This window comes from Eriocheir sinensis, unplaced genomic scaffold (genome assembly GCF_024679095.1).
Source record: "Eriocheir sinensis breed Jianghai 21 unplaced genomic scaffold, ASM2467909v1 Scaffold361, whole genome shotgun sequence".
NCBI lineage: Eukaryota > Metazoa > Arthropoda > Malacostraca > Decapoda > Varunidae > Eriocheir > Eriocheir sinensis.
Genome location: NW_026111678.1, coordinates 206229 through 225000, shown reverse-complemented (window position 1 = coordinate 225000; position 18772 = coordinate 206229). Strand labels below are relative to the sequence as shown.

At 47.1% G+C, this 18772-nt stretch overlaps 1 protein-coding gene and 1 long non-coding RNA gene across 36 annotated transcripts in view; one reads left to right on the top strand and one right to left on the bottom strand.

The window, feature by feature from the left end:
• Nucleotides 1-17267, top strand: part of LOC126991910 (uncharacterized) — a 17347-nt gene extending 80 nt beyond the window's left edge. The window contains exons 1-9 of one of the 35 annotated variants that reach the window (XM_050850588.1): nt 1-53; nt 742-787; nt 1293-1430; nt 1717-1854; nt 2042-2112; nt 8757-9485; nt 10149-10406; nt 11387-11566; nt 15803-17267. The exon at nt 1-53 is cut by the window's left edge and continues 80 nt beyond it. In XM_050850588.1, coding sequence (XP_050706545.1) covers nt 2089-2112; nt 8757-9485; nt 10149-10406; nt 11387-11566; nt 15803-16291 — 1680 coding nt within the window. In that variant the 5' untranslated portion in view covers nt 1-53; nt 742-787; nt 1293-1430; nt 1717-1854; nt 2042-2088 and the 3' untranslated portion in view covers nt 16292-17267. Of the gene's footprint in view, nt 54-432; nt 493-678; nt 788-1104; nt 1141-1185; nt 1224-1243; nt 1431-1504; nt 1621-1679; nt 1855-2041; nt 2113-8756; nt 9486-10148; nt 10407-11386; nt 11567-15802 lie in introns of those variants that run through there. The other 34 variants (XM_050850589.1, XM_050850584.1, XM_050850585.1 and 31 more) reach the window with 34 other exon arrangements.
• LOC126991912 (uncharacterized) lies at nt 10422-11373 on the bottom strand. The gene is made up of 3 exons (XR_007745931.1): nt 11201-11373; nt 10916-11029; nt 10422-10744 (listed from the first exon to the last, which is right to left on the bottom strand). It is a non-coding gene; the product is annotated as an uncharacterized LOC126991912 (long non-coding RNA).
• Nucleotides 17268-18772: the final 1505 nt, after the last annotated feature.

The following is an 18772-nucleotide window of genomic DNA, read 5'->3' as shown; positions in this document are numbered from 1 at the left end:
GCAGGAGGTTGTCAGGCCACCACCACCACCACCACCACCGCGGCCAGCAGGAGGTTGTCAGGCCACCACCACCACCACCGCGGCCAGCAGGAGGTTGTCAGGCCACCACCACCACCACCGCGGCCAGCAGGAGGTTGTCAGGCCACCACCACCACCACCGCGGCCAGCAGGAGGTTGTCCGGCCACCCCCACCACCACCACCGCGGCCAGCAGGAGGTTGTCAGGCCACCACCACCACCACCGCGGCCAGCAGGAGGTTGTCAGGCCACCACCACCACCACCGCGGCCAGCAGGAGGTTGTCAGGCCACCACCACCACCACCACCCCCGCCCCCAGCAGGAGGTTGGCCGGCCCCCACCCCCACCACCACCGCAGCCAGCAGCAGGTTGTCAGGCCACCACCACAACCACCACCACCACCACCACCACCACCGCGGCCAGCAGGAGGTTGTCAGGCCACCACCACCACCACCACCACCGCGGCCAGCAGGAGGTTGTCAGGCCACCACCACCACCACCGCGGCCAGCAGGAGGTTGTCAGGCCACCACCACCACCACCGCGGCCAGCAGGAGGTTGTCAGGCCACCACCACCGCCACCGCGGCCAGCAGGAGGTTGTCAGGCCACCTCCACCACCCCCGCCGCCAGCAGGAGGTTGTCAGGCCACCACCACCACCACCGCGGCCAGCAGGAGGTTGTCAGGCCACCACCACCACCACCACCACCACCGCGGCCAGCAGGAGGTTGTCAGGCCACCACCACCACCACCACCACCGCGGCCAGCAGGAGGTTGTCAGGCCACCACCACCACCACCGCGGCCAGCAGGAGGTTGTCAGGCCACCACCACCACCGCGGCCAGCAGGAGGATGTCCGGCCACCACCCCCACCACCACCACCGCCGCCCAGCAGGAGGTTGTCAGGCCACCACCACCACCACCACCTCCGCGGCCAGCTGGAGGTTGTCAGGCCACCACCACCACCACCACCACCACCACCACCGGCCTGCAGGAGGTTGTCAGGCCACCACCACCACCACCACCACCACCACCAACACCACCGCAGCCAGCAGGAGGTTGTCAGGCCACCACCACCACCACCACCGCGGCCAGCAGGAGGTTGTCAGGCCACCACCACCACCACCGCAGCCAGCAGGAGGTTGTCAGGCCACCACCACCACCACCACCGCGGCCAGCAGGAGGTTGTCAGGCCACCACCACCACCACCCCCACCGCGGCCAGCAGGAGGTTGTCAGGCCACCACCACCACCACCACCACCACCGCGGCCAGCAGGAGGTTGTCAGGCCACCACCACCACCACCACCACCGCGGCCAGCAGGAGGTTGTCAGGCCACCACCACCACCACCACCACCGCGGCCAGCAGGAGGTTGTCAGGCCACCACCACCACCACCACCACCGCGGCCAGCAGGAGGTTGTCAGGCCACAACCACCACCACCGCGGCCAGCAGGAGGTTGTCAGGCCACCACCACCGCGGCCAGCAGGAGGTTGTCAGGCCACCACCACCACCACCACCGCGGCCAGCAGGAGGTTGTCAGGCCACCACCACCACCACCACCACCGCGGCCAGCAGGAGGTTGTCAGGCCACCACCACCACCACCACCACGGCGGCCAGCAGGAGGTTGTCAGGCCACCACCACCACCGCGGCCAGCAGGAGGTTGTCAGGCCACCACCACCACCACCGCGGCCAGCAGGAGGTTGTCAGGCCACCACCACCACCACCACCACCGCGGCCAGCAGGAGGTTGTCAGGCCACCACCACCACCACCACCACCGCGGCCAGCAGGAGGTTGTCAGGCCACCACCACCACCACCACCACCGCGGCCAGCAGGAGGTTCTCAGGCCACCACCACCACCACCACCACCGCGGCCAGCAGGAGGTTCTCAGGCCACCACCACCACCACCACCACCGCGGCCAGCAGGAGGTTCTCAGGCCACCACCACCTCCGCGGCCAGCAGGAGGTTGTTAGGCCGCCACCACCACCACCACCACCACCACCACCACCGCGGCCAGCAGGAGGTTGTCAGGCCACCACCACCACCACCAGCAGCAGCAGCAGCAGCGGCATGGCGTCTGCAGGGAAGGGGCCGGTGAGTCATAACCTTGAAGGAATAAACAAATGTATTATTCCTCAGAACATTCCCGTACCAAAATCTCCTACCTTGCCTTTTTTCTTACATCAAGGGAGGCAGCTCAAGGGCAACATAACAAAGATAACGAACAAGCCCGCCCTCTGCCAGGGCGAAAAAAGAACGAGAGGCGGTGACGTGGTAAGGGGGGGACAGCCTGAGGGGGTGCCATCATAGCTGGGCGTTATCGCGATAACTTATCGCGATACTTTATCGCTGATAACAAAATCGGGTTATCGGCCATTCGCTACTTATTTAAATATATATCGGTATCTTCGTTACTTTTATAACCAAACTAGCGATAATCGCTACTTTTTTCCGCCTCTCAGAAAAAAAACGTTGACTCCTCCCTACACGTGCCCGGGCGCCCGGTGTTGTGTGAAAAAACTTCGGGTATGAAATATCTTCGGTGAAGAGATTTCATACTTAGATCATCAACATTAAAACACTAGATTATTTTTGTTATGTTAGACTCAAAAATCAATATATCAAAGAGAAAAATCATTTAACTTTGCCCAAAAAATGATTATTCACTGCCTCAAATTTGATATTCCATATTCGTTTGTGAGCATCCCATGGTATTGAAGGCACCCGGTGTTGTGTTATTTGGTGTCCCATCGTCAAAAGCTGGCACTTTTGTTTACAAACACTGGTCTCTCGTGAACTGCACATGCTCAGACCAGTAAGCGTAGCCCTGTACAGTCTCACAAAGCTTTTTAACACATTAAGAGTTGCTGGAAGGCTGAATCAGACATATAGTGTCGTTCTAGAAACAGCGAGGATGGCGGTACTGTATGTCTGATTCAGCCTTCCAGCAACTCTTAATTACGGTTAAAAAGCTTTGTGAGACTGTACAGGTCTACGCTTGTTGGTCTGAGCATGCGCTCACGAGAGACCAGTTTGTAAACAAAACTTTGACGGTGGGGACGCCAAATAACACAACACGGTTCAGGCATTTCTAGTATTACCGTCCATAGGTACGTGTCAACGTGTGGTTTTCAGGTTTTGTAAGTTTTCTAACATACAGATAATGAAAATTTAAATTTACCTATGTTTTTTTTTATTTGAAATATCAATATAGTATCGTTTTCGCCTATCGGACTTATTGCTAGCTAGTATCGGAATTGTGGATTTATATCGGGTATCGGTTATCGGTTATCGCCTACATTTGTATCTCCAGTTAACGAATATCGGTTATCACCCATAAAGTTTTCCATTATCAGTTATCGATTATCGGGAATAAGGTTTTCTGTTATCGTGCCCAGCTAAGGGTGCCGTGATACAGGCTCAAGTCTGATGGCTAAATTCAGTGACGTAGTAAAGGGGGGGACAGCCTGAGGGGGTGCCGTGATACAGGCTGATGGCTGAATTCAGTGACGTAGTAAGAGGGGACAGCCTGAGGGTGCTGTGATACAGGCTGATGGCTGAATTCAGTGGCGTAGTAAGAGGGGGGAACAGCCTGAGGGGGTGCCGTGATACAGGCTGATGGCTAAATTCAGTGACGTAGTAAGTGGGGGACAGCCTGAGGGGTGCCGTGATACAGGCCTTCAAGTCTGATAATAAATCAGAGACGTAGTAGGGGACAGCCTGAGGGGTGCCGTGATACAGGCTCAAGTCTGATGGCTAAATTCAGTGACGTAGTAAGGGGGGGGACAGCCTGACGGGGTGCCGTGATACAGGCTGATGGCTGAATTCAGTGAGGTGGTAAGCGGGGGGACAGCCTGAGGGGGTGCCGTGATACAGGCTGATGGCTGAATTCAGTGACGTAGTAAGGGGGACAGCCTGAGGGGTGCCGTGATACAGGCTGATGGCTGAATTCAGTGACGTAGCTAAAGGGAGGTGTTGGGGTCATATAAGATATATATATATATATATATATATATATATATATATATATATATATATATATATATATATATATATATATATATATATATATATATATATATATATATATATATATATATATATATATATATATATATATATATATATATATATATATATATATATATATATATATATATATATATATATATATATATATATATATATATATATATATATATATATATATATATATATATATATATATATATATATATATATATATATATATATATATATATATATATATATATATTTATATATATATATATATATATATATATATATATATATATATATATATATATATATTATACATATATATCCATTCCTACGCCGATGATTCCACTCTGCATTATTCAACTTCTTTTAATAGAAGACCCACCCTTCAGGAACTTAACGACTCAAGGCTGGAGGCTGCAGAACGCTTAGCCTCAGACCTTACTATTATTTGATTGGGGCAAGAAGAACCTGGTGTCCTTCAACGCCTCAAAAACACAGTTTCTCCACCTATCCACTCGACACAATCTTCCAAACAACTATCCCCTATTCTTTGACAACACCCAGCTATCACCTTCCTCAACACTAAACATCCTCGGTCTATCCTTAACTCAAAATCTCAACTGGAAACTTCATATCTCATCTCTTACTAAATCAGCTTCCTCGAGGCTGGGCGTTCTGTACCGTCTCCGCCAGTTCTTCTCACCCGCACAGTTGCTGTCCATATACAGGGGCCTTGTCCGCCCTCGTCTGGAGTATGAATCTCATGTGTGGGGGCTCCCTCACACAGCTCTTCTGGACAGAGTGGGCAAAGGCTCTTCGTCTCATCAGCTCTCCTCCTCATACTGATAGTCTTCTACCTCTTAAATTCCGCCGCAATGTTGCCTCTCTTTCTATCTTCTATCGATATTTCCACGCTGACTGCTCTTCTGAACTTGCTAACTGCATGCCGCCACCCCTCCCGCGGCCCCGCTGCACTCGACTTTCTACTCATGCTCATCCCTATACTGTCCAAACCCCTTATGCAAGAGTTAAACACCATCTTCACTCCTTCATCCTCACGCTAGTAAACTCTGGAACAATCTTCCTTCATCTGTATTTCCTCCTGCCTACGACTTGAACTCTTTCAAGAGGAGGGTATCAGGACACTCTCCTCCCGAAACTGACTTATCTTTCGGCCACCTCTTTGGATTCTTTTTTAGAGCAGGCTTTTTTTATATTTTTATTAATGTTTACTATATATATATATATATATATATATATATATATATATATATATATATATATATATATATATATATATATATATATATATATATATATATATATATATATATATATATCTATATATAGGTTTCAGTGAAACCTTTGCTATTACTGGACATATCAAAAGCTTTTGATAGGGTCTGGCACAAATCTTTCCTTTCCAAACTACCCTCCTACGGTTTCTATCCTTCTCTCTGTACCTTTATCTCCAGTTTCCTTTCTGTCCGTTCTATTTCTGCCGTGGTAGACGGTCACTGTTCTTCCCCTAAATCTATTAACAGTGGTGTCCCACAGGGTTCTGTCCTATCTCCCACTCTCTTTCTGTTGTTCAATGATGATCTTCTTTCCAAAACGAACTGTCCTATCCATTCCTACGCCGATGATTCCACTCTGCATTACTCAACTTCTTTTAATAGAAGACCCACCCTACAGGGACTTAACGACTCAAGGCTGGAGGCTGCAAAACGTTTAGCCTCAGACCTTACTATTATTTCCGATTGGGGCAAGAAGAACCTGGTGTCCTTCAACGCCTCAAAAACACAGTTTCTCCACCTATCCACTCGACACAATCTTCCAAACAACTATCCCCTATTCTTTGACAACACCCAGCTATCACCTTCTTCAACATTAAACGTCCTTGGTCTATCCTTAACTCAAAATCTCAACTGGAAACTTCATATCTCATCTCTTGCTAAATCAGCTTCCTCGAGGTTGGGCGTTCTGTATCGTCTCCGACAGTTCTTCTCCCCCGCACAGTTGCTGTCCATATACAGGGGCCTTGTCCGCCCTCGTATGGAGTATGCATCTCACGTGTGGGGGGGCTCCACTCACACAGCTCTTCTGGACAGAGTGGAGGCTAAGGCTCTTCTTCTCATCAGCTCTCCTCCTCCTACTGATAGCCTTCTACCTCTTAAATTCCGCCGCGATGTTGCCTCACTTTCTATCTTCTATCGATATTTCCACACTGACTGCTCTTCTGAACTTGCTAACTGCATGCCTCCCCTCCTCCCGCGGCCCCGCTGCACACGACTTTCTACTCATGCTCATCCCTACACTGTCCAAACCCCTTATGCAAGAGTTAACCAGCATCTTCACTCTTTTATCTCTCACGCTGGTAAACTCTGGAACAATCTTCCTTCATCTGTATTTCCTTCTGTCTACGACTTGAACTCTTTCAAGAGGAGGGTATCAGGACACCTCTCCTCCCGAAATTGACCTCTGATTTTGGACACTCCTTTAACCTCTGTTCGGGAGCAGTGAGTAGCGGGCCTCTTTTTATTATTTTCTTTGCGCCCTTGAGCTGTCTCCTTAGCTGTAAAAAAAAAAAAAAACTGCACCCTTGTTTCCTAATTCTCCTATCATGACCCCTAGTCCTGTTTCCCTCCTCTAGTGTAAAGAAAGTATCCACATCTAAGTAATCGCAATCTGAAAACATTTTATATAGCTCTATCATATCCCCCCTTAGACATCTCCTCTCAAATGAAAACATATCTAGCTCTTTTACCCTCTCCCTATACTCCAGGCGCCTCATTGCTGCCATCATCCTAGATGCTCTTCTCTGAACTGCTTCTAACAAAGCTACATCCTGTGGTGACCAAGCTTGTATACAATACTCTAAATGAGCTCTAACATATGCATTATATAAACTACCTCTTACCTCCTTGCTTTCATAACTATAACATTTCTATTTATAAACCCCAGGATCCTGTTTGCCCTATTTCTAGCTTGTAAACACTGCTTTGAGAATTTCATAGTCTTATCTGTCACTACACCTAAATCCTTTTCATTCTCAACTGCCTCTAACCAAACTCCTTCCATCTCATAGCTAAAATTCCTAGTATCTTTACCTATATGCATAACCTGACACTTCCGGGAGTTAGACTCCATCTGCCACCTATCTGCCCATCCTATCCAAGTCCCTTTGCATCCTATAATTGTCCTGAGCCCCTGTACTGTACTAGCTATCTTGGTATCATCTGCAAACTTTGGTGTTTTACTACTAATCCCTATATCTAAATCATTAACATATACTAGGAACAAAAGTGGCCCTAGCTGAGGTACCCCACTAACCACTTCCCTCCAGTCAGACTTGGCCCCATTTAATACTACTCTCTGTTTTCTACCCCTGAGCCATCCACTCCACTAGTACTGTACCCCTATCCCATGCAACCTCAGTTTATGCACTAGCCTCCTGTGTGGTACCTTATCAAAAGCTTGACTAAAATCTAGATAAATTACCTACGGCTATACTGTTTCCCTCATCTAACTGCTTTGTAATGTGTTCTAAGAACTGTAGTAAGTTTGTGAGACACGACCTACCTCATCTAAACCCATGCTGAGAGTCCCTAATTAGTCTATACTGATCTAAATGCTCCCAAATACTACCCTCAATAATTTTCTCCAGAATCTTACACACACACACACACACACACACTGTATACTAGTCAAACTGACTGGCCTATAATTACTAACATCCTCTTTCATACCTTTCTTAAAATGGGTGTAACATTAGCTAACTTCCAGTCCTGAGGTATCTCTACGTAGGAGCAAGTCTCAAAACAACGGTTTATCTGCCACACCCGTTCATGCCGGATAAACCAAGGACTACTGTAATGATGTACTTTTTTCATAGACGTTAATGTTAACATTCAATACATTCTTGCTGGATTAACGGTATCAACGTTAACATTTACATTAACAATATAACGATGTTAAGATTATGATTAACGAAGCCCACCACTGATCATTGGCACCTTCCTTATAGACACAAGTCTATTTTTCTGTCAAAGAAAGTACATGAAATATTTCAGACGATAAACTGATGATTCCCGTCAGCTTAACGCCAGTACTTTCCACTCTGTTGTGCTATAAGGAAGTACCATTGTAAAAGTCACACGAATTTTGAGCTGGAAACTTTACACGGGAATTTTCAGGAATACTCAGGAATTTTCATTAACTTTGAGAATTTAAAAAAAAATATCCTTTTTTTAATTTTATTTTTACTTATTTTTATTTATTTTTCAAGTTCAGTTTTAGGGGACAGTTGTTGAATGTCCCGCTGGTGGCACAGGGGCAGGATTTTTGAAGTGGCGCCTATTGAGGCTCATGTGGCTGGTGAGAGGCACACTGATCCCGCGGTGAGTCTGAGCTGATGCGATCAGGACAGGACTGGCTCTGGAAACTGGAGTCACTGGACACGATCAGTAGAGATGATTCATGCACAGTGCTGTGCTAACTAAGGTTCAAGACTGTTTTATCCACACTTTATGAAGATTGTATTGCCTGTTTAATTACAGTATTATCCACTGCCTGCTTGACACACACACACACACACACACACACACACACACACACACACACACACACACACACACACACACACACACACACACACACACACCTCCAGTGTGTTCCTGCTGTAGTGCCTCCCTCACTCTGCCTCTCTGTTTCAGGGTGACAACCCCGAGGAGTGTCCAGTGTGCCTGACAGGCTTTGATGACTTAGTACAGCGGCCACGCAGTCTGCCCTGTGGCCACACAGTCTGCACACTGTGCACAGATAAGCTGAAGGAGCAGGGCCGTGTTACCTGTCCGGAGTGCCGCGTCAGCCATGCCGTGCCCGAGGGCGGGCAGTTCCCTGTCAGCTATATAGCTGAGGCCTTAATAAGAAGGCTGAGAGATGGCAAGGCGGCGGAGGCCTCGCCGCCACCCAGTGCCGGGAAGGGGAAAGGGGCAGCAGGATCAGCTGGCAAGAAGGGAGCAGCGGGTCTCTCCAAGAAAATGCGTTCCTTTCTGCAGGAACAGGAGGCCACAGTTGTGGCCGCCATCACCGCCTGCCAGGAGGCTCAGTCCCAGCTGGACCAGTATGAGGCCACCCTGACAGGCTGGGTCGAGCGGCAGCAGCAGCTGGAGGACAGCCTCCAGGGACTGATGGACCAGAGCAGGAGTTCCAGGGAGCTCCTGCAGCAGGAAAAGTTCCGTGTGGCACCGAAGAGGAAGGAGACAAAGAAGAAGGAGCAGGAGCTGCAGGCTGTGCGGGAGAAGTTGCGCACTCCTGCAACAGAGCAAGAGGCACTCAAGGTTGTGGGAACAGTTATTCAGTGCACCGGTGAGGCGGAGCAGGTGTTGGAGGAGTGCCAGCAGTGTTTCCCTGACGCCGGCATCCTCACCACCGCCAGGAAGGTGAGTGTGCCCTGGGCCCTCAGCCACGCGAGTAAACACACCAGGCAACACACAGGAGGCATACACAGTGGTGCACACAGGGGGCATACACAATGGTGCACACAGGGGGCTATGCACAATGGTGCACACAGGGGGCATGCACAATGGTGCACACAGGGGGTTATGCACAAGGGTGCACACAGTGGGTTAAGCACAAGGGCACACACAGGGGCATACACAAGGGCACACGCTGGTAGCATGTTACACTTTTTTGGTGTAGTTTTAAGGTGGTGTGTGTTACTGGTTGTTTGAAGTGTTTGTTTCCAGTGTTGACTGTTGCCTGCTCACAACGTTCAGTGCTGAGATAACAATAGCCTTCACAGCTGCTTTAGGTGAGATAACACAGATTTGTAATTATGATGATAGCGGAAGCCGTTAAGTTCACTAACACTCTCTCTGGGACATGAAAAGGTGTGTGGTTTTTAAGAGTTTTAGTATAAAAATGGTATTGACAACTTTACACAATAGTTACAAAGTTTATGTGAGCGGCCGCACGAAGAGGGAGCACACCCGGAGCGGACCTTGTGCCCCGGGCATACACTGGGGTACACACAGGGGGCATAGAAAGCGGCACACAGGGGCGAGGGTGTGAGCTTCTTCCCTAACCCAGTGTTGTTGTTTCAGGTGAGAGAGGCATCTAGTGCAGCCCTGGAGGCCGCCAAGGCTGTCCAGGCGGCTTGGGAAACAGTTTCTACAGAAGAACCCAGGCCCCAGTCAGTCCCAGAAGAACCCAGGCCCCAGTCAGTCCCAGAAGAACCCAGGCCCCAGTCAGTCCCAGAAGAACCCAGGCCCCAGTCAGACCCAGAAGAGCCCAGTTCCCAGTCAGACCCAGACCTCACCATCATGGAAAAAGTGCAGTTCATCTTAGAGCCAAGCTTGAAGGTCAGTACCCCCCCCCCCCCCGAGTGTCACTCTTGTTACAGCGAGTCCCTGGCACACGTCACTGCAGTGCTTACCTTACCTCAACACAGCACTGCAGTCACCTTACCTTGTCACTGTGTGATTGCTGTGTTTGCCTTACCTCAACACAGCACCAGTGGTCACAGTACCTTGTCATGGCATAATTGGTGTTTCTGTTAGTGCCTCAGTGAGTTACCAGTGGTCACCTTGTCATGGCATAATTGGTGTTTCTGTTAGTGCCTCAGTGAGTTACCAGTGGTCACCTTGTCATGGCATAATTGGTGTTTCTGTTGGTGCCTCAGTGAGTTACCAGTGGTCACCTTGTCATGGCATAATTGGTGTTTCTGTTAGTGCCTCAGTGAGTTACCAGTGGTCACCTTGTCATGGCATAATTGGTGTTTCTGTTAGTGCCTCAGTGAGTTACCAGTGGTCACCTTGTCATGGCATAATTGGTGTTTCTGTTAGTGCCTCAGTGAGTTACCAGTGGTCACCTTGTCATGGCATAATTGGTGTTTCTGTTGGTGCCTCAGTGAGTTACCAGTGGTCACCTTGTCATGGCATAATTGGTGTTTCTGTTGGTGCCTCAGTGAGTTACCAGTGGTCACCTTGTCATGGCATAATTGGTGTTTCTGTTAGTGCCTCAGTGAGTTACCAGTGGTCACCTTGTCATGGCATAATTGGTGTTTCTGTTAGTGCCTCAGGGAGTTACCAGTGGTCACCTTGTCATGGCATAATTGGTGTTTCTGTTAGTGCCTCAGTGAGTTACCAGTGGTCACCTTGTCATGGCATAATTGGTGTTTCTGTTGGTGCCTCAGTGAGTTTTGAGTTCAGCTTCATAAGCAAAGCTCTCTTAAGGAGTCAGCAGCTTTCTTTACACACTCTTGTTTCCTGCCGGCCAAGGCAGCAGCCTGACGTGGTCTTCTTGCTCTTAATTCCCTTCCCTCCACCGGGGACCTTTGCAGGCCGAGGACTTCCGCAGTCTGACACAGCGCACCAGGAGCCTGCTGCAGGCTGGCTGGGTGTTTGCTGTGCACCAGGTGGAAGGTCAGCGCCGACACGCAAGAATAAGCCTCGAAGCCGGCCGGCCGTGCCTCCATGCCCTGGCGGACCATCCCCCGCCACTGGGCGCGGCAACCCTGCAGGTGAGCTGGAGCAGTGACATCTCAAGTAATGGACGGCGGACTCTTTTGATTTTGCGGCGCCCTTGTCATTAACCCGCGAATTTTGGAATATCAACCGCTTTGGTGCGAATCGCCATACCTCCCTTATTTCTGGGGCTACAGAAATGTTTTTGGTATCAATCGACGGCGAAATGAAAGGGCTATAGTTTTTAATACACGACTGGTCTCCAAAACCGACTCAAAAGGGCAACAAATTGAATAAAGTCACAGAAAATGGCTCTGAACAAAAAGTATTTCTGATTTCCCAACCTTGAAAGACACTCATTTTTTGTGAATTTCAAAAACCCTATTTAACAAATACTTTAGCCCTGGCAATGTGCGTTCCAATATGATGCATAACATTTTCCTACTCACAATCGTTTCGTCGCTAGAGCTCGAAACGTAAACCCTTTCGAGAGCGATTTTGACGAACTCCAGACACTTTGTCGTTTTTGTCTAGTGTGGTCTTGCTATTGCCTCTAGGAGGCTGTAATTTGGCATGTAGCCCCTCTTGGCAATGTAGTGTGACCAGCTCGAAGGATTTTGTGATACCTCGCCTCCAAGTTTGCCGTCGAGCCGTCACAAAATAGTCCGTTTTTCGGCCCTTCTGCCGTGATTTGGACACGTCCTAGTTTTTTGCTTATACCTTTTATTTATTTATATATATATATATATATATATATATATATATATATATATATATATATATATATATATATATATATATATATATATATATATATATATATATATATATATATATATATATATATATATATATATATATATATATATATATATATATATATATATATATATATATATATATATATATATATGCTTAATATAGGTTGATTTATATATTGAAATGATTATATAAAAATAGTAACTTTTTATATAGATATCTTAAAATGATTTCAGTACAAGATAGTCAACATATTGAAGTGTTCATATATGAATTTTTATGCAGATACATTAATTTTTGTGGCGTCAGGAAGGTTTTTCGTCTCGGCGCGTGAAATGAGACAGATTCGGCGAATGTTCGTCGCGACTTCTGGTCAAGCTGGAGCAAAAACTACTTAAGCTAGGAAGGCGTGCTTGGTGCCAAATGAAAGGTCTATTAATATAGATTAATAATCAAAAAAACATTGGAAAGCACGAAATAAATAAAAAAAGTTATAAGCTAAAAACTAGGACGTGTCCAAATCGCGGCAAAAGGGCCGAAAAACAGGCTATTTTGTGACGGCTCGACGACAAACTGAGAATCGAGCTATCAAAAAATCCTTTAAGCTGGTCACACTACATTGCCAAGAGGGGCGACATGTCAAATTACAGCCTTCTAGAGGCAATAGCAAGGCCACACTAGACAAAAACGGCAAAGTGTCTGGAGTTCGTCAGAATCGCTCGCAAAAGGGTATACGTTTCGAGCTCTAGCGACGAAACTACTGGGGGTAGGGAAATGTTATGCATCATATTGGAAAGCACATTGGCAGGGCTAAAGTATTTGTCAAATAAGTTTTTTGTAATTCTCAAAAAATGAGTGGGTTTCAAGGTTGGGAACTCATAAATAGTTTTTTTTCAGAGCCGTTTTTTGCGAATTTATTCGATTTTGTACCCTTTCGAGTCAGTTTTGGAGCCCGGTCGCTCATTAACAACTATAGCCCTTTCATTTTGCCGTCGATTGATACCCAAAACATTTCTGTAGCCCCAGAAATAAGGGAGTTATGGCGATTCGCACCAAAGCGGTTGATTTTCCAAAATTCGCGTGTTAATGACAAGGCTGGGGCAAGTTTCCGGTCCATAGTGTAGGGATCACTGGCTGGAGACTTGACCCTGCCTGAGGGGGAAGGCGGCCGCTGAGTTTCAATGATCTGTGTCTGCATCCTAGCTTTGAGTGGCGCCACATCCCCCGCTACAACCCAAGCACCTCTTCTACCCGCAGCTTGGGGGCCGCCCTCCAAGGCTGCGGTGCCTCGGCCTCGGCCAGTCCCAGCCCTCCTCTTTGCCTCTCCGTTCTTGCCGGCATCTGGCCAGTAGCTGTCCCACGCTGCTTCTTGTCTGCTGCGTCCCTCACCAGGGCCTGCCTTGTGTTCAGAGCTTTAGTGACCTCAGCCACAGCCTTTTCCTGCCTCTCCCTCGGGTGTTCTAGAAGCTCCTGGAGGTTGGCAGTTTATGCTAACAGAAATTTGCCTTTCCAACCCTGTTGCTTTTCCTCAGTTTTGTTGGTTTTCCTTCTGTCTCTTTTTACTTCCTTTATTTACATGTGTGTGTGTGTGTGTGTGTGTGTGTGTGTGTGTGTGTGTGTGTGTGTGTGTGTGTGTGTGTGTGTGTGTGTGTGTGTGTGTGTGTAGTTGTAGTTTTCGAGGTCCTGGGCTTACGCTCGTGTGGTCCCGTCTCCATATCTGTATTTGTCCAGTTTTTCCTTAAAGTTGTGCACACTCTTCGTCGATACTACTTCCTCACTTAGTCTGTTCCAACCTCTTTGTTTCTTTGCGGGAAGCTATATTTCTTTATGTCTCTCAAGCATCTTCCTTTCCTCAATTATTTACTGTGTCCGTGTGTTGCTGACGTTTCTTCCCTCTCTTAGTAATAACTCCTCATTGTCTACTTCTTCCATTTTGATCAATGATTTATAAATTTGTATTAGGTCTCCCCTTTCTCTTCTTTGTTCCAGTGTTGGCAGGTCCATTTCCTTTAAGCTTTCTTCATATGACACTCCTCCAAACATGTTGTTCATCCCTCCAGCTCTGGAACCATTTTCGTTGCCAGCCTTTGTATTCTTTCTAGTTTTTTGGACGTGTTTCTTCTTATGGGGAGAGCACACAGTTTCCGCATATTCCAGTTTTGGTGTAATCATAGTGGTTATTATCTTTTTCATCCTATCCTTATCCATGTAGTGGAATGCTAATCCTATATTTCTTACCATTCTATACGTCTCACCGAATATCCTATTAACATGACGCTCAGACTGTTGATTATTTTGTATTGTCACTCCCAAATCTCTCTCTTCTTGAACTTTCAATATTTCTCCATCTCCCATTCTATATGTCCATTTTGGTCTCCCTTCACTCTTTCCATTACATGACATTTCTTCACATTGAACTCCATCTCCCATTTCAAACTCCAGTCCTAAATCTTATTTAGGTCCTCTTGCAGAATTTCACAGTCTTTACTGTTTCTTATATGTCTCATCAAGTTCGCATCGTCTGCAAACAGGCTCATGTAACTGCTTACTTTCTCCGGCATATCATTAATATGTACTAGGAAAAGTATTGGTGCCAATACCGATCCTTGAGGCACTCCACTATCTACAATTCTCCATTCCGATTTCATGTCCTTTACCACTGTTCTCATCTCTCTGCCCCTTAAGTAACTTTCCAGACAGTTTTGCATTTTCCCTTTCAATCCTCCTTTATTTTCCAGCCTCCATAGTAGTCTTGTAAGTGGCACTTTGTCAAAAGCCTTCGTCAGGTCCAGATACACGCAATCCATCCCTCTCTTGTGTGTGTGTGTGTGTGTGTGTGTGTGTGTGTGTGTGTGTATATATATATATATATATATATATATATATATATATATATATATATATATATATATATATATATATATATATATATATATATATATATATATATATATATATATATATATATATATATATATATATAAATATATATATATATATATATATATATATATATATATATATATATATATATATATATATATATATATATATATATATATATCTATATAAAGATTCGTTTTAGGTCCGTGCCAGTATCTACCTTATGAACCATCAGTATCTCTTCATATATAATCTTTTCTAAAACCTTCAACAGTCATGGAAACGCTTTGAAAATCCAATTCAAGGACTTTTTTTTTACTCCTGAAAATAGTGGAGAATGTTTACGGAAGCCTCCTCTGGCGACGGTGCAGCCGGTGTTGCGAGAAATACCTCCTTGCTGAAATAAGTCACGTATACATGTGGGGGGGGGTCCAGGGGATGGCTAGGCCCCCCTGGTTAGAAGGGGGGGTCGAGGGGGGCGCAGCCTCCCCGTTAGTAGGTCGTAAAGTTCCGTTGGAGTAGTTTAAATATGCTCCCCGACCCTAAACCCTCTGCGAGCTATTTTACGGCTGCGTCGGCTGCAGCATCGTCGCGTGTGTGTGTGTGTGTGTGTGTGTGTGTGTGTTACCACCTGTTGTGTCTGTGTACAGGTCAGCCAGGTCGTGCCGCCCTCCCCCCCCTGCACGGTGTTCCTGGACCTGTCCTGGCCGGGCCGTGCGCCGCGCCGGGTCCACATCCGTCTGAGCCCCGACACCCAGCGGGGCCGCCAGTTCCTGATGCTGTGCACGGGGCAGCGCGGCCCCTCCTACCGCGGCACCAGGCTGTACGAGGTGTGGTGCAAGGGGAGGCCGGGAGAGTGTGTGTGGGGCGGGGACTACGAGAGTAATGATGGTAAGGGGGAATGTGTGCTGCTGCCTGGCCTTGAGGAGGGTGGGGAGGGGAGGCCATGGCGGGCAGGGGATGTGTGGGGGAGGGGGAGGCAGGGTGTGTTTGCCATCACCACCAGGGACCGTCAGGGTTTTGTGTTGCCTTGTTGTTTCTTCGGTGAGGTGGTGGAGGGACTGCACGTGGTGGCCGAGGCAGCCCAACACAGCGACATTAAGGAGGTGACTGTGGTGGACTGTGGCGTGGTGCTGTAAGGGTATACTGGCCTGCACCACCACCACCACCACCACCACAACATTAAGGAGGTGACTGTGGTGGACTGTGGCGTGGTGCTGTAAGGGTATACTGGCCTGCACCACCACCACCACCACCACCACAACATTAAGGAGGTGACTGTGGTGGACTGTGGCGTGGTGCTGTAAGGGTATACTGGCCTGCACCACCACCACCACCACCACCACCACAACATTATAGAGGAAATTGTGGTGGACTGTGTGGTGTTGAGGGTACTGGCCTGCACCACCACCACAACATTATAGAGGAAATTGTGGTGGACTGTGTGGTGTTGAGGGTACTGGCCTGCACCACCACCACCACCACCACCACAGCATTATAGAGGAGATTGTGGTGGACTGTGTGTGGTGTTGAGGGTACTGGCCTGCACCACCACCACAACATTATAGAGGAAATTGTGGTGGACTGTGTGTGGTGTTGAGGGTACTGGTCTGCACCACCACCACCACCACCACCACATTAAGGAGGAGATTGTGGTTGTTTTCTTAATGTATTGTTGTTGTTTTTATTTCCTGTAACATCAAGTTCAGTATAATGTGTTGGTCAGTTTCTTGTACTATTGAGCATGATGTTTTGTACTGTACAGTAATCCCTCCTTATACACGGAGGTCAGGTTTCAAATTAGACCGTGCATTAAGAAAAATCGTGTATAACTACATTAGACACTGGGAAAGGGCAGAAAATTAAAGTTTACCCTCTTTTACTCAAATTACTTAGTGTTCTTTTGCTGTGAATTTCCCTTTTCTTCTAACACTTAATTTTGAACGAGAACATTAATTGTCCGTCATCCAAGGCTTCATTAAACCAGTGTTTCTCTACACACAAAGGAAACAGTGTCCGCGCTGGACCTGTTTGCTGCTTCGTGCTGTTAAGTGTGTGTGACCTTCACGGATGGAAAAAAATATCATTTATGCAATAAAAGGAATTGAAACTGGACTTTTAGAATTGATTTTTTCTTTTCCTTTTCCATATTCTTAATTACTACGAGAAAACAGTATTGGGGCAGGAAGGAGAAAAACTTAGCCATGCGCAAATAATAGTCTATATTTGACTCGACGTCAAGCAACCCTGTTACACAGTCATGCATGTCATTGTTAGAGGTATATTAAGCAGTAAATGGAGAAAATGCAACCTACAGGTCAATTACTGAGAGGGGTTGGCTACATGTTTTTAGGGAGAGAAATGGTTGTGGAGTGGTGGAGATCACCAGAGATGAAAAAAAGCCTTACAAGAGTGGAATAAATAATACAAGATAAGAGAGAGAGAGAGAGAGAGAGAACACAAACTTATATAGATTGCGGATATAAGAAAGAACTGTGATAGGTTGATTCATGCATGAGGAGGAGGAGGAAGAAGAAGGAGAAGAAGGAAAGCGAGGAGGAGGAGGAGGAGGAGGAAGAAAACAACGAGAAAAAAAAATAAACAGCCAGACAAACTAATTAACTTATACATGACGGAAATAGGTAAGATGTAAGTACTCTCTCTCTCTCTCTCTCTCTCTCTCTCTCTCTCTCTCTCTCTCTCTCTCTCTCTCTCTCTCTCTCTCTCTCTCTCTCTCTCTCTCTCTCTCTCTCTCTCTCTCTCTCTCTCTCTCTCTCTCTCTCTCTCTCTCTCTCTCTCTCTCTCTCTCTCTCTCTCTCTCTCTCTCTCTCTCTCTCTCTCTCTCTCTCTCTCTCTCTCTCTCTCTCTCTCTCTCTCTCTCTCTCTCTCTCTCTCTCTCTCTCTCTCTCTCTCTCTCTCTCTCTCTCTCTCTCTCTTTAAACTTTAAATACGGAGGAAAAAAATTCCATGCCTTTCAGTCAGTCTTCCTCCTCCACCTTCCTCTCTTCTCTCCTCTCTCCCTCCTTTACCTCCCTCTCCTCCTCCTCCTTCCCTCCATACATAGCTAAATAAATTCTCTTTCTCTCCATGTCTCCGTTTTTTCTCTCCGTTTCCTCCTTCCCTCCAAAAATGGGTTTAAATATGGAGGAAAGAATTGCTATGCCTCTCAGCCAGACAGTCTTCCTCCTCCACCTCCCTCTCTTCTCTCCTCTCTCCCTCCTTTCTCTCCCTCTCCTCCTCCTTCTCCTTCCCTCCACACATAGCTAAATAAATTCGCTTTCTCTCCATGCCTCTGTTTTTTCTCTCCGTTTCCTCCTTCCCTCCAAAAATGGGTTTAAATATGGAGGGAAGATTTGCTATGCCTCTCAGCCAGACAGTCTTCCTCCTCCACCTCCCTCTCTTCTCTCCTCTCTCCCTCCTTTCTCTCCCTCTCCTCCTCCTCTTCCTTCCCCCCACACATAGCTAAATAAATTCTCTTTCTCTCCATGCCTCCGTTTTTTCTCTCCGTTTCCTCCTTCCCTCCAAAAATGGGTTTAAATATGGAGGGAAGATTTGCTATGCCTCTCAGCCAGACAGTCTTCCTCCTCCACCTCCCTCTCTTCTCTCCTCTCTCTCCTTCC